At 49.8% G+C, this 14810-nt stretch overlaps 1 protein-coding gene across 1 annotated transcript in view; it reads left to right on the top strand.

Annotated features, from left to right (window-relative positions):
- Positions 1–14810, top strand: part of PHC3 (polyhomeotic homolog 3) — a 110780-nt gene that overhangs the window by 60949 nt on the left and 35021 nt on the right. Inside the window, exon 9 of the mRNA XM_030216780.1 lies at positions 4868–5024. Within this exon, the coding sequence (XP_030072640.1) occupies positions 4868–5024 (157 nt within the window). The remainder of the gene's footprint in view (positions 1–4867; positions 5025–14810) is intronic.

Genomic DNA, 14810 nt, shown 5'->3' with positions numbered 1-14810 from the left:
ACGTACATTTTGAAACCGAAAAACGCCACACTGAGCAGGGGAACGCGTGGGTCGCCCCTTTATTTTCGCAAAATTAGCAGTGAGGTCACGTGGGCACACCGACGAAATCCGAGACAAATTGTTTGCGAAAAAAATCGATGAAAACCGAAACCGACGATAACCGAAGTCAGCGAAAACTGAGGTATTACTGTATTTACTTCTGTAAAATCCTTATAAATTAGGGTAGTACCTCCACCTCTTTTCCTTCATTAGTCACCTGAAGAACTTAGGGGCCCTTTTATTAAGCTGCAACAAAAAGTGGCCTACGGTAGTGCGAGCATAACTTTTGGGTGCGTGCTGGGCCAGTTTTTACCACGTCCTGGAAAAAGGGCCCTTTTTTAAGGGGCCGAAAAATGGACGTGCGGCAAAATAAAAACCAGCGCGCAGCCATTTTCAGCCTGAGACCTTATCACCATCCGTTGACTTAGCGGTAAGGTCTCATGTGCCACCTGGGTGGCAGGCATGCAGTGCGTGATCACTGGGTAAGTGCCACACGGTAGAAAATAGAAAATATTTTCTACCGCATGTTTTCGGCGCACACCAAATTCAGAATTACTGCCTGGGGTATACGGTAGCTGGGCAGTAATGCCGATTTGGTGCACGCTGGATGCATGCACCCTTACGCAGCTTTGTAAAAGGGTCCCTTAATTTTTATGCTATGTATAAAAATAGTTGATTGATGATTTGAGATTAAAATTCGTATTCTAAATGAAGCTAAAGGTCATGTGTGCTATCATATGACAAACAGACACAATAGCATTTTGCACTTAACAATGCTTTCAGAAAATGTTACTCCATTGCAACACTGAACAAATCTAACACCTTTTTGGCATTTTGATGTAATATCAGTCCTGTTCAACTTGTGTCTCAATTATCCTCAACTTTGGCAGTCTTTCACTGTTCCTAAGAGCACTCTTTGCTTCTAAACATAGAAACATTAAAAAAAATGTAGGCAGATAAAGACCATATGGCCTTTCCAGTCTGTTCATGCATGCCATCTATTCTCCCTTTCACTCCCTTAGAGATCCTATGTGCTTGTCCCAAGCTTTCTTGAATTCAGAATACAGTTCTTCTCCACCACCTCCACAAGGAGTCCATTCCACGAATTCACCACCGTTTCCATGAAGAAGTATTTCCTCAGGTTACTTCTGAGTCTATTCCCCTTTCACTTTCATCCTATGCCCCCTCGTTCCAGAGCTTCCCTTCAGTTGAAAGAGATTCGCTTCCTGTGTCTCTATAGGTAGTCTGATAGGTACGGATGGGGAGAGAGATCTTGGGGTGATAGTATCTGAGGATTTGAAGGCGACGAAACAGTGTGACAAGGTGGTGGCTGTATCTAGAAGGTTGTTGGGCTGTATAGAGAGAGGTGTGACCAGCAGAAGAAAGGGAGTGTTGATGCCCCTGTATAAGTCGTTGGCGAGGCCCCATCTGGAGTATTGTGTTCAGTTTTGGAGGCTGTATCTTGCTAAGGATGTAAAAAGAATCGAAGCGGTGCAAAGAAAAGCTACGAGAATAGTATGGGATTTGCATTACAAGACGTACGAGGAGAGATTTGCTGACCTGAACATATATATCCTGGAGGAAAGGAGAAACAGGGGTGATATGATACAGACGTTCAAATATTTGAAAGGTATTAATCTGCAAACGAACCTTTTCCAGAGATATGAAGGCGGTAGAACGAGAGGACATGAAATGAGATTGAAGGGGGGCAGACTCAAGAAAAATGTCAGGAAGTATTTTTTCACGGAGAGAGTGGTGGATGCTTGGAATGCCCTCCCGTGGGAGGTGGTGGAGATGAAAACGGTAACGGAATTCAAAAATGCGTGGGATAAACATAAAGGAATCCTGTTCAGAAGAAATGGATCCTCAGGAGCTTAGCCGAGATTGGATAACAGAGCCGGTAGTGGGAGGCGGGGCTGGTGGTTGGGAGGCGGGGATAGTGCTGGGCAGACTTATACGGTCTGTGCCAGAGCCGATGGTGGGAGGCGGGGATAGTGCTGGGCAGACTTGTACGGTCTGTGCCCTGAAAAAGACAGGTACAAATCAAGGTAAGGTATACACAAAAAAGTGGCACATTTCTTGGGCAGACTGGATGGACCGTGCAGGTCTTTTTCTGCCGTCATCTACTATGTTACTATCATATCTTCCCTCTCCTGTCTTTCTTCCAAAGTATACATATTGAGATCTTTACGTCTGTCCCTATATGCTTTATGATGACCACTGACCATTTTAGTAACCTCCCTGTGGACCGACTTCATCCTGTTCATATCCTTTTGAAGTTGTGGTCTCCAGAATTGTACACAATATTCTAAATGAGGTCTCATCAGAGTCTTATAGAGGGGCATCAACACCTCCGTTTTCCTACTGGCCATTCCTCTCCCTATGCACCCAAGCATCCTTCTAGCTTTCACCATCACCTTTTCTATCTATTTGGCCACCTTAAGATCAACACATCCTAAAGGTGGAAATTGTGAAAGGGATCTGCAGATAAACCGGTATTTACCCTCTTTCACGAAATGCCTAGCCACCCGTCTGGGTCTACCCCCCGCACAGCTCAAGTCTGCCTGCACCTGCTGCTTGTGCTCTACACTTGCACCCTTCTCCCACCGACTGGGTCGCAACCACCTCTGGGCGAGTCTCCCACTCTCAAATTATCCACAGTGATTTCTAGGTTACTGGGGCCACACTCCCCGTGGTCCCACAGTTCCAAGAAAGCGCTAACAGACCCAGCACACAAACCACCAGGATTCTTTATCAGTCCAGACAGGCAGAGGCAACAAACTAAAATTATTGATTGTCTTCAAAATATTGAACAATGAACAGAGAAAGTGCAATCAGCAAACAATAACAGGTAACTGAAATATGAATCAATTATAAAACTATCTAAACATTTGTTTACTTTCTAAAAATTACCTGGGGAGATCAGGAAATATGCTGCTCACAGATTATCATATATAACTGATTACAGGACCTCAGCAAAGAGATCTCCCTGGCTAAGCCTGGGGAAAAAGCTACTAAAATCCAAATGAAAATGAGCTCCTGGGCCAATCAGAGCCCATAACAAGTTTTAAAAGTATACTGCTCACATTACTATAGATCACTTCCTCACTTTATTCTTATGGGCCCTGCTGCAGATAACTCAAGCTAATCTTTAGTAAAAGACCCCCTGAGTGAAACTAAAGAGGGAGCATTCACTTTTCTATACCAGTTTTAACATAAAGCATGCACCACCTGCTGGCTACTAGAAGAAATACACGTCAGGAAATAATTAAGGCAGTTTTACAGGCTTAAAAACCCCAATGTTCTGTCACTCCCTCCATCTCCAATATATTGGTAGAAGCACATATGTTGTCTACAGCATTAGTACTTTCCCCCCCCCATACTTTATACTTGTAAAATGCGTTCTAGAAAGGTGTAAAAACTTGGCTTTATCCTAAAGATTGTGTTTCAGGTGGTATGGGAGCCTTTAATAGGAGAGAGGAGGCAGGTGTGAGGCAAGTGGTGGACATGTTAATGAGTTAAGTGTTGTATTGGAGTATGCCGTGAGTTGGGATTATTTATATTGATGCTTATATTATTGGAATGTTTGTATTTTTATTTTTTTGTAGTTTTTATGTATGTAAAATTATAAACCACATTGAAGTACTATTCAGGTAATAAAAATGGTTGGCTGTTATATACCTTCTTTAAGACATTATCACAGAGTGAAAACTTTTCCAAAACATGTAGATTGTAGGTTAATAATGTTTTTGCTTAATATGCCACACACCCCTTCCAATATCTACATGTAAATTGTCTTGAGTGCTAGTTCAGCAAAATTGAGAATATGGAATGAATGAGTTTATGGTTAGGGTTAGAACCTTCCCAAAACGTACTCACAACTCCAGTTTTCTCACCCCCTGTCCTTCTCACAGCGCCTTGAATGGATCAGTCTCCAAACATTCTATATGAAAGTGTGATAATATATGTAACTAATTTGATGTCAGTGTTGAGATTCAAAAGGAAGGATTTTACAGTTTAACCAAAGGGTCTCATAGTACCAAGGCAACAGATAATTGCTTAAAAGCCAGCCTAACTGGTGGATTTCACTGGACCAGCTTGTAAACTGGTTTTTTTATATTAGACTAGCCGTTAAGCCCGTAAAAACGGGCTAGTAAAGGAATGGGGGGGAGTTGAAAGGCCCCCCACCGGATAGGTCGCCGCGGCCGCCCCCCCCCCCCCCCCGGAGTCCCCTCCGCCACCCCTCCACCCGGGCCGGGTACCTGGCTTCACTATTCAAACCACCGGAACGCAGCACACAGCTCATCTGAGCTGCCGTCGGCCTTCCTTCTTCTCTGCGTGTGTTCCGCCCTCGTGTGACGTAACGTCAGCGAGGGCGGGACACAGGCAGGTAAGAAGGAAGGCCGACGGCAGCTCAGATGAGCTGTGTGCTGCGTTCCGGCGGTTTGAATAGTGAAGCCAGGTACCCGGCCCGGGTGGCAGCGACTCCGGGTGGGTGGGGGGAGCGGTAGCGGCAACCCTGGGGGGGGGGAGGAGCGGTGGCGACGGCGGTTCCTTCACTTGCAGGTGCGCAGGTTCCCTCTCTGTCATGGCCCCGTCATCACGTATTGACGCGGGGGCGGGACAGAGAGGGTCTCTACTGCGCATTTGCGAGTGAGTACGCCTCTTGCCATTTATATGTTTGATAGCTCTGAAAACTGTACTTCCCAAAATCTCTGTTATCTTTTGCCTCAAGGATAGGATGCACTTGGGGTTGTATTGAATGGATTCAAGGGACTACAGCGTAACATTTAAGCTAAGGCTAGCTGTCTCTGGATGTTTTATGCAGGTTTACCAAGTGGAGAATATGTGTGAGGAGGCGATGCCTGAGATGACCGAAGACTGTTCCCATGTAATGAGGACCCCAACCCCACCCACCTTATCTCCCCCACCTCTTCTTACAGAGAATGGGGAGGAGCTTCCTGCAGCAGATGATACCTCACCAGGTAAGAGCAGATGGCAAAACTTAGCAGCAACTACAGCACTCGGATAGAAAATCAGCAAAGTTTTTTAGTGCCAAACAAAAAGGAGGAGATTCTATATATGGCACCTAAAAATTTGGTGCTGAAATCAGTGCCAACTAAGCGTATTCCAGTGGCGTACCAAGGGGGGGTGGTGGGGGTGGTCTGCCCTGGGTGTCAACGGGTGGGGGGGTGCTCTGCTGGCGAGTCCAGCTCCATCCACCCAGCAGCTATGTAGTGCGATGCCTCGTGTCTGCGCTGCTGTAAAAGAAGAAAATCACCTCGTCGGCCCTTCCCTTACTCTCTCTGTCCCGCCCTCTGATGTAACGTCCTATTTCCTCGAGGGCGGGACAGAGAGAGTAAGGGAAGGGCCGACGAGGCGATTTTCTTCTTTTACAGCAGCGCAGAGGCGCCGGGTGGACGGAGCTCGTAAGACAGGTGGGGACTGGGACTTGGGGGGGGTGCCGTGTCACCTGGGTTGGGGGGGGGTCACGCCGGGGGGGGGGGGTGCATGTAGCAGCGATCCGCCCCGGGTGGAAGTGAACCATGGAACGCCACTGGCGTATTCTATAATTGGCACCTACATTTAGGCGCCGATTATAGAATACGATTAGTTGATATTTCAGTGTCAGTATCTGCGCGCATCCATTTATGCCAAAGAAAAACCCGGTGTAAATCTCAGCGCGTAGATTTAGACGCAATGGGCCATATTCTATAACTATGTGCCTATATTTTGGAATGCCCATTTCTCTGCCCGTAACCATGCCCCTTTTTGCCTCCGTGCATTAGAAGTTTGGCGCACGTCATTACAGAATACACTTAGGGGCCCTTTTACTAAGCCGCATAGGTGTTTATGCACGCCAAATGCGTGCCAAATTGGAGTTACCGCCCGGTTACCGCATGGCCCTTGTGGTAATTTCAATTTTGGCGCGCGACCGAAAAATATTTTGTATTTTCTGGCGCGTGTAGGTCATTACCGCTCGGATTCTTTACCGCTAGGTCAATAGCTGGCGGTAAGGTCTCAGACCCAAAATGGACCCGCGGCAATTTTGATTTTGCCGTACGTCCATTTTTGGCAAAAAAAGGCCTTTTTTACAGGCGTGCTAAAAAACTGGATTGGCGCGCATCTGAAACCCACGCCTACACTACCGCAAGCCATTTTTTAGCGTGCCTTTGTAAAAAGACCCCTTAGCGAGTTGTGCACCTAAATTCCAATCAGTGCCGATTAGTGCTCTGTTTTGCAGTTGCAATAAGATACGGTATATAAATTAACATAAATAAATAAATAAATAAATTACTGCTTGTTAAGTGCTGTTATCAGTGCTCATTAGCTTGTTAAGCCAACGTGTGGTGTTCTCAGGGCTTTTTTTGAGGGGGTACTTGGGAGTACTGAGTACCGGCACCTTTTCCACTGTCTGCTAAAATTGACCCATGGGCCCCAAGTTTTAATGAAAGAGCTCAGGCTCTACACACCAATTCTGCCTTGTCATAGATTCTGTGACTGGTTGCAGGGGGCCTCAGTGATCACCCCACCCCTGAAGGGTGGCCTCGCATTTGAGTACCAGCACCTTTTCCATTGTCTGCTAAAATCGACCCATGGTCCCCAAGTTTTAATGAAAGAGCTCAGGCTCTACATACCAATTCTGCCTTGTCATAGATTCTGTGACTGGTTGCAGGGGGCCTGGCTATTGTGAAGTGGATCCCTCAGTGATTACCTCACCCTTGAAGGATGGCCTAGCATTTGACTACCAGCACCTTTTTTGCTAGAAAAAACGAACTGGGTGTTCTAGATTCCACACTGATTTTGGCACCTAAATCTAAGTGCACTATATAGAATCTGGGGGAAACGGGGTTAATTTTCAAAGAAAGTTGTACATTTGCCTGTAGCCAGTGAACGTATAACTTTGTTTATGTTTATTGAAATTTTTGTTATAGCACCTTCCCTCTGCCTAGATATTAGAAAGCTGTACAGATAGTGCCGAGGTGGTTAAATGTTAATTTTTAGCCCAGGACTATCTGTATAGTGGAAGATTAGAGCAAGGGCAGAGTGGCTATTTTAGGCCCCTATCCAGGTAAGGTAAAATTATGTATCATACCTGATAATTTTCTTTCCATTAATCATAGCTGATCAATCCATAGACTGGTGGGTTGTGTCCATCTACCAGCAGGTGGAGATAGAGAGCAAACTTTTGCCTCCCTATATGTGGTCATGTGCTGCCGGAAACTCCTCAGTATGTCGATATCAAAGCTCCATCCGCAGGACTCAGCACTTAGAGAATTACACCCACGAAGGGACACTCTGCCCAGCTCACCACCGCCGAAACGGGGGAGGGGAATTAACCCAGCTCATCCCCACACAAGTGGGGGAGGGGAATCCGTCCAGCTCATCCCCGCGGAGCGGGGGAGGGACACCACACCCGCCGATGCGGGGGGATCTGGCTTATCCTGCAACCGCAACCGCGGGAGGAGCTGACTGACCCTAACACCGCCGAAGCGGGAGGGGTACAAAGCTGCCCTACAGCCGCACGAAGCGGGAGGGAGTGCCGGCAGAATTTAAATCTCAATCCAGCCCCGTAAAACGGAGGGGAGAGGAATGCAGCAGCTCACTGTAACACAAACTCGTCTCAACTCTTGAAGAATCCAAGTGAAAGAAGAACTTGAACACGAAGTCCTCCTGAAGTAACTGAAGGCTAAACTTGAACCTAAAATTCAACCAGAATATAAACAGTACAGATATCTGGGAGGGGCTATGGATTGATCAGCTATGATTAATGGAAAGAAAATTATCAGGTATGATTATACATAATTTTACCTTCCATATCATCAAGCTGATCAATCCATAGACTGGTGGGATGTACCGAAGCAGTACTCACCCAGGGCGGGACATAGAAATCCCTGACCGCAACACTGAAGCTCCAAACCGGGCCTCCGCCCGAGCAGCCACAGTCAAGCGGTAATGCCTGGCAAAGGTATGGGCCTTCCCCGCGGCCACCTAAGCCGCTGCAATGGCTTCCTTGCCCATCTTGCCACTGTAGGCTTAGAAGCCTGCAGACCCTTACGAGGACCTGTAAACAGGACAAACAGATGATCCGATTTCCGGAAATCATTGGTCACTTCCAAGTATCTGATGATGACTCGTCTCACATCCAGAAATTGAGAGCAGAGTATTCCTCTGGGTAGACCTCCCTACGAAAGGAAGGGAGACAGAGCTGCTGAATCACATGGAAGCGAAAAACAATCTTGGGCAGGAAGGAAGGCACTGTGCGAATAGTCACTCCTGCCTCAGTGAACTGCAGAAAAAGCTCTCGACATGAGAGTGCCTGGAGCTCGGAAACTCTTCTGGCTGAAGTGATAGCCACCAAAAAGACTGCTTTCAACGTCAGGTCTTTCAGAGATGCCCTCGACAAGGGTTCAAAAGGCGGCTTCTGCAATGCTCTTAGCACCAGGTTGAGATTCCACGCAGGCACCACTGAGTGCAGAGGAGGGCGCAGGTGATTAACTCCCTTGAGAAAGCGCACCACATCTGGCTGCGAAGCCAGGGAAGCACCCTTCAGGCGGCCCCTGAAGCAAGCCAGAGCCGCTACCTGAACTTTCAGGGAACTGAGCGACAGGCCTTTGTCCAGACCTTCTTGCAGGAACGCCAACACTGAAGAAATTGGAGCAGTGAAGGGAGAAAGTGAGCCTGCTTCACACCACGCTGCAAAGATACGCCAAACCCTGGCGTAAGCAGTAGAAGTAGAGCGCTTCCTCGCTCTCAGCATAGTGGCGATGACCTTGTCTGAGAAGCCCTTCTTTCTCAGACGCTGCCGCTCAATAGCCAGGCCGTAAGACCAAAGGGGGAGGGATCCTCCATCACCACGGGACCCTGATGAAACAGGCCCTGCTCCACTGGCAGCCGCAGAGGATCGCCGACTGAGAGCCTGATCAAGTCCGCATACCAGGGACGTCTGGGCCAATCCGGACCCACCAGGATTACCCTGCCGGGATGCTTTGCCACCCGGTCTAGCACCCTGCCCAACATAGGCCAGGGCGGGAACACATAGAGAAGCTCTTGTGTCGGCCACTGTTGGAGAAGAGCATCTACTCCCAGGGATCGAGGGTCCCGTCCTCTGCTGAAAAAGCGCGGCACTTGACAATTGGCCGATGATGCCATCAGATCTAGGCTCGGCTGGCCCCAGCGCTTCGTGATGCCCAAGAACGCCTGAGCAGATAGCTGCCACTCTCCGGGCTCCAAGGTATGGCTACTGAGAAAGTCCGCCTTGACATTCATGACTCCGGCAATGTGGGCCGCTGACAGCTGTTCCAGGTTCGCTTCCGCCCACTGGCATAGATTCATGGCCTCCTTGGCTAGAGGGGCGCTCTTGGTACCTCCCTGGCGGTTGACATAGGCCACAGCCGTGGCATTGTCCGACAGGACCCGTACAGGCTTCAACACCAGTACCGGGATGAACTCCAACAACACCAACCGAATGGCTCTGAGTTCCAGGAGGTTGATAGACCACTTGCCTCTGCAGGAGACCAGAGCCCCTGCGCTGTCCTTCCCAAGCAGTGGGCTCCCCAGCCCATCAAAGAGGCGTCTGTCGTGACGACAATCCACTCCGGGGTCACCAGAGGCATTCCTGCAGACAACTTGTCTGTCTGCGTCCACCAGCTCAGCGCCTTGCGCACTGCTGGGTCCAAGGGAAGGCGCACAGCATAATCCTCCGACATCGGAGTCCAGCGCAGCAGCAGAGATTGTTGTAGTGGTCTCATATGAGCCCTGGCCCAGGGCACTACTTCCATCGTGGCCGTCATAGAGCCCAACAGCTGCACGTAGTCCCAAGCCCGAATAGGAGAGGCTACTAGGAACTAGTCCACCTGAGCCTGAAACTTGACAATCCGATTGTCTGGCAGGAACACTCTGCCCACTTGGGTGTCGAATCGAACTCCCAGATACTCCAGGGACTGAGTCGGGCGCAGCTGGCTTTACTCCCAGTTGATGATCCACCCCAGGGAGCTCAAAAGAGCAACCACCCGGTTCACAGCTTTGCCGCACTCTGCATAAGAGGGGGCTTGGATCAACCAGTCGTCCAGATAAGGATGGACTTGAACTCCTTCCTTCCTCAGGAAGGCCGCGATGACCACCATTACTTTGGAGAAGGTCCGCGGAGCAGTAGCCAACCCGAACGGGAGGGCTCTGAACTGGAAGTGTCGGCCCAGTACTGCAAAACGCAGAAAGCGTTGATGAGGAGGCCAGATGGGAATATGCAAGTACGCTTCCTTGATGTCCAAGGATGCCAGGAACTCTCCTGCCTTCACTGCCGCTATAACAGAGCGGAGGGTCTCCATGCGAAAGTGCCGAACTTTCAAGGCCCAATTGACCCCTTTGAGGTCGAGGATAGGCCGTATAGAACCTCCTTTCTTTGGTATCACAAAGAAAAAGGAGTAACATCCCTTGCCAAGCTGATTTTCTGGCACCGGAACGACCGCCCCCAGGCGGATCAGATTGTTCAAGGTCTGCTGCACTACCACAGCTTTGACCGGAGACTTGCAGGGAGAGAGTACAAACCCGTCTTTTAAGGGTCGGCAGAACTCTAGCTTGTAGCCGTCTCTGATGACTTCCAGCACCCAAGCGTCTGAAGTTATTGTGGTCCACTCGCCCATAAACGAGGACAGCCGTCCTCCAATCTGCACTGGGGCGTGGACCAAGGCCCCGTCATTGGGTACGAGACCCTGGGGGAGGACCGGAGGGAGCACCTCCGGGACGGCGGTCTCTGCGAAAGGAATGCTGCTTGGGGGAGAAGTTCCTCTTGAAGGAAGAGGGGGCAGAGGAGCCCGACCTGCCCGGGCGGTACCGACGGGCTTCCTGAAACCGTCCTCTGGAGGTACCAGGGCGAGTACTAGCCCGAACCCTGACCTCTGGTAACTTCTTGCCCTTAGACGTGCCGAGATCGGTCACGATTTTGTCCAGCTCGACCCCAAAGAGCAGCTTGCCTTTAAAAGGCAATCTAGCCAGGCGGGATTTAGAGGCGTGGTCAGCAGACCAATGTTTCAGCCAAAGCCACCGCCGCGCAGAGATTGTCTGAGCCATGCCTTTCGCTGAGGCCCTCAAGACATCATACAGCAAGTCTGCCAAATAGGCTAAGCCCGATTCCAGGGCCGGCCAATCAGCCCTCAAGGAAAGATCCGAGGGGAAAGCCCGCTGCACCATAGTCAGGCACGCCCTGGCCACATAGGAGCCGCAAATTGAAGCCTGCAAACTTAAAGCAGCTGCCTCAAAGGACGACCTTAAGGCCGCCTTCAATCTTCCGTCTTGGGCGTCCTTTAGGGCCGTGCCACCTTCCACCGGCAACGCCGTTTTCTTAGTCACCGCAGTGATTAAAGAATCCACGGTAGGCCACAGATAGGCCTCACGTTCACTTTCAGTCAAAGGATAGAGGCGGGACATAGCCCTAGCCACTTTAAGGCTCGCTTCCGGGACATCCCATTGAGCCGCAATTAAGGTGTGCATGGCATCATGCACGTGGAAGGTTCTAGGCGGGCGCTTCGTCCCCAGCATAATGGCAGAGCCAACAGGGGCTGAGGGAGAGACGTCCTCCGGAGAGGAAATCTTCAAAGTGTCCATGGCCTGTACCAACAGGTTGTACAAATCCTCTGAGCTAAAAAGCCGAGCTGCAGAGGGGTCATCCGCTCCATCCGAGCGGGGATCCGTCTCCTCCAAGGAATCCGCAAAGGACCGTTGGGAGACCTCAGATACGCTGCCCTCATCTACATCGGAGGAGACAAAGTCCTCCAAGGCCTGGGAATCAACCTGAGGGCGTTTACCTCTGGGAACCTCAACCTCTTTACCAGACGAGGGAGCAGGGGCAGCGTTTTGCATAAGGAAGGCCTGATGCAGCAGCAAAACAAACTCGGGGGAGAAACCCCCCAGACTGTGTACTTCCGCAGCCTGGGCAACAGCCCTAGACGCACCCTCAACCGGCGCTCGCAAGAGCGGGGGAGAGACATGCTGCGCATCCAAAATGGCGTCCGGCGCGACACTCCGCGAAGGAGCCGCGCGGGAAGAACGGCGCTTAACTTTAGCCGCTTTTGTGCCGTCGCCCAAATTAAGGGCGTTCATGGCATTAATGTCTCCAACCTCAAGGGCGGCCCAAGAAGAAGCCGTCCGAGCCGCGTGGCCGGCCAAGATGGCGGAGGCGAGGAGCGGGGGATGGGCGTTTATGGCGGGAAAAATCGCCACGCCGGAGGAAGGACCGGGACATTCATCGGCCACGAAACTGTCACCCAACAAGGGCAAATCAGGCTTTAAGACCCCCGCATCCCCTCTAGAAGCGCCCAAGTGATCCTGGGAGCGACTCTTTACGCCCTCGCCCTCCGACGCCATATGCCACGTGGAGATAAATCGGGGAACCCCCTGCCCGCTATAAAAAGGTAAAAATTACCTGCTGTCCGCTCCGAGCTGTAACGACCTGGTGTCCCAGTGAGTAGCTGCAATAAACGTTTAAATAAACGTCGAAATAAACGCCTTTAAGGACGTTCAAAAATTTATTTATTATTTTTTTTTTTAACGGAGCCAGCGGGAGGGGAGAGAAAAGGAGGGACCTGGCACCACCAGGTTTGCACTTGCTCAAAAGAGCCCTCAACCCCAGGCACTCAACAAAACCTAAAAATTAGGCTTGGAGGCCTAGCCAGAGCTGCTGCTGTGTGTGACCACCACCTGCTGAGATAGAGAACATACTGAGGAGTTTCCGGCAGCACATGACCACATATAGGGAGGCAAAAGTTTGCTCTCTATCTCCACCTGCTGGTAGATGGACACAACCCACCAGTCTATGGATTGATCAGCTTGATGATATGGAAGCTTTGTTTAGTTTGGGCCTGTTGAATAGCAGGCCCAAATTAAATGGCTAGCCGTGGCAGTGGTTACCACATTACATATATATTGGGCACTGCTGATTAATAGGTGTATTCAGCACCGCTATACATGTAGTTTAAATGTCACTTGTTTGTTTGTTTTTTTAAACTTTGGAATGGTTATCTTTATACAGTTTATTCTTACAGTCCGCAATAACCACCAAGTTCTATGTGGATTACAGAAACCAAGTCCAGTGAATGCTTGGAGAATTACAAACGTACAATATCATAGATCAATTAACACAATAAAAGCTTCCTAAACAGAAATGTTTTTAGGAATTTTCTGAATTGACCATAACAAGTTTGAGTTCTTAATTGAACTTGTAAGGTATTCCAAGTCCAAGTAGCTAAAAAAAAAAAAAAGTAACAGAAAATACAGATTTGAAATGAACATTCTTTGGGCTTGTGTACTGTACCAGTAACGGATTTCTAGAAACCCCAGATCTACCAGTTGCTGGTATAAGATGGAGCATTCAACCAAAAGAAAAAAGCAACACTGGGCCTTCAAGAATGAGACAACAGGAGTACTTTATTAGCCAAAGACCCGACACGGGCCGTGTTTCGGCGCCAAAAAGGCGCCTGCCTCAGGGGTCAAATTGTAGATATAGCGATCGTACAGAGTTCAAGTTGTAAGTGCCTTAAAGACAGCCTGGGTAACTTGCATTAATTTCGCTATAGCGCTATAGCCACATTGCGCTTCACAAGAGAGAGGTTTCTTTCTGTTGTAAAGGGTATGATACATACCTGTAGCAGTTGTTCTCCGAGGACAGCAGGCTGATTGTTCTCACGACTGGGTTGACGTCCGCGGCAGCCCCCACCAACCGGAAAAAGCTTCGCGGGACGGTCGGCACGCAGGGCACGCCCACCGCGCATGCGCGGCCGTCTTCCCGCCCGTGCGCGACCGCTCCCGCCAGTTGAATGACAAGCAATAAAGTATGAAACACAACTCCAAAGGGGAGGAGGGAGGGAAGGTGAGAACAATCAGCCTGCTGTCCTCGGAGAACAACTGCTACAGGTATGTATCATACCCTTTCTCCGAGGACAAGCAGGCTGCTTGTTCTCACGACTGGGGTATCCCTAGCTCTCAGGCTCACTCAAAACAATAACCCAGGTCAATCGAACCTCGCAACGGCGAGGGTACAACAGAAATTGACCTACGAAGAACAACTAACTGAGAGTGCAGCCTGACCAGAATAAATTCGGGTCCTGGAGGGTGGAGTTGGATTTACACCCCAAACAGATTCTGCAGCACCGACTGCCCGAACCGACTGTCGCGTCGGGTATCCTGCTGGAGGCAGTAATGAGATGTGAATGTGTGGACAGATGACCACGTCGCAGCCTTGCAGATCTCTTCAATAGTGGCTGACTTCAAGTGGGCCACCGACGCTGCCATGGCTCTGACACTATGAGCCGTGACATGACCCTCAAGAGTCAGCCCAGCCTGGGCGTAAGTGAAGGAAATGCAATCTGCTAGCCAATTAGAGATGGTGCGTTTCCCGACAGCGACCCCTAGCCTGTTAGGGTCGAAAGAAATAAACAATTGGGCGGACTGTCTGTGGGGCTGTGTCCGCTCCAAGTAGAAGGCCAATGCTCTCTTGCAGTCCAATGTGTGCAACTGACGTTCAGCAGGGCGGGTATGCGGCCTGGGGAAGAATGTTGGCAAGACAATTGACTGGTTAAGATGGAACTCCGACACCACCTTCGGCAGGAACTTTGGGTGAGTGCGGAGCACTACTCTGTTGTGATGAAATTTGGTATATGGAGCATGAGCTACTAGGGCTTGAAGCTCACTGACCCTACGAGCGGAAGTAACTGCCACCAGGAAAATGACCTTCCAGGTCAAGTACTTCAGATGGCAGGTATTCAGTGGCTCAAAAG

This window comes from Microcaecilia unicolor, chromosome 10 (assembly GCF_901765095.1).
Source record: "Microcaecilia unicolor chromosome 10, aMicUni1.1, whole genome shotgun sequence".
Classification (NCBI taxonomy): Eukaryota; Metazoa; Chordata; class Amphibia; order Gymnophiona; family Siphonopidae; genus Microcaecilia; species Microcaecilia unicolor.
This window is presented reverse-complemented; position numbering and strand designations above follow the sequence as displayed.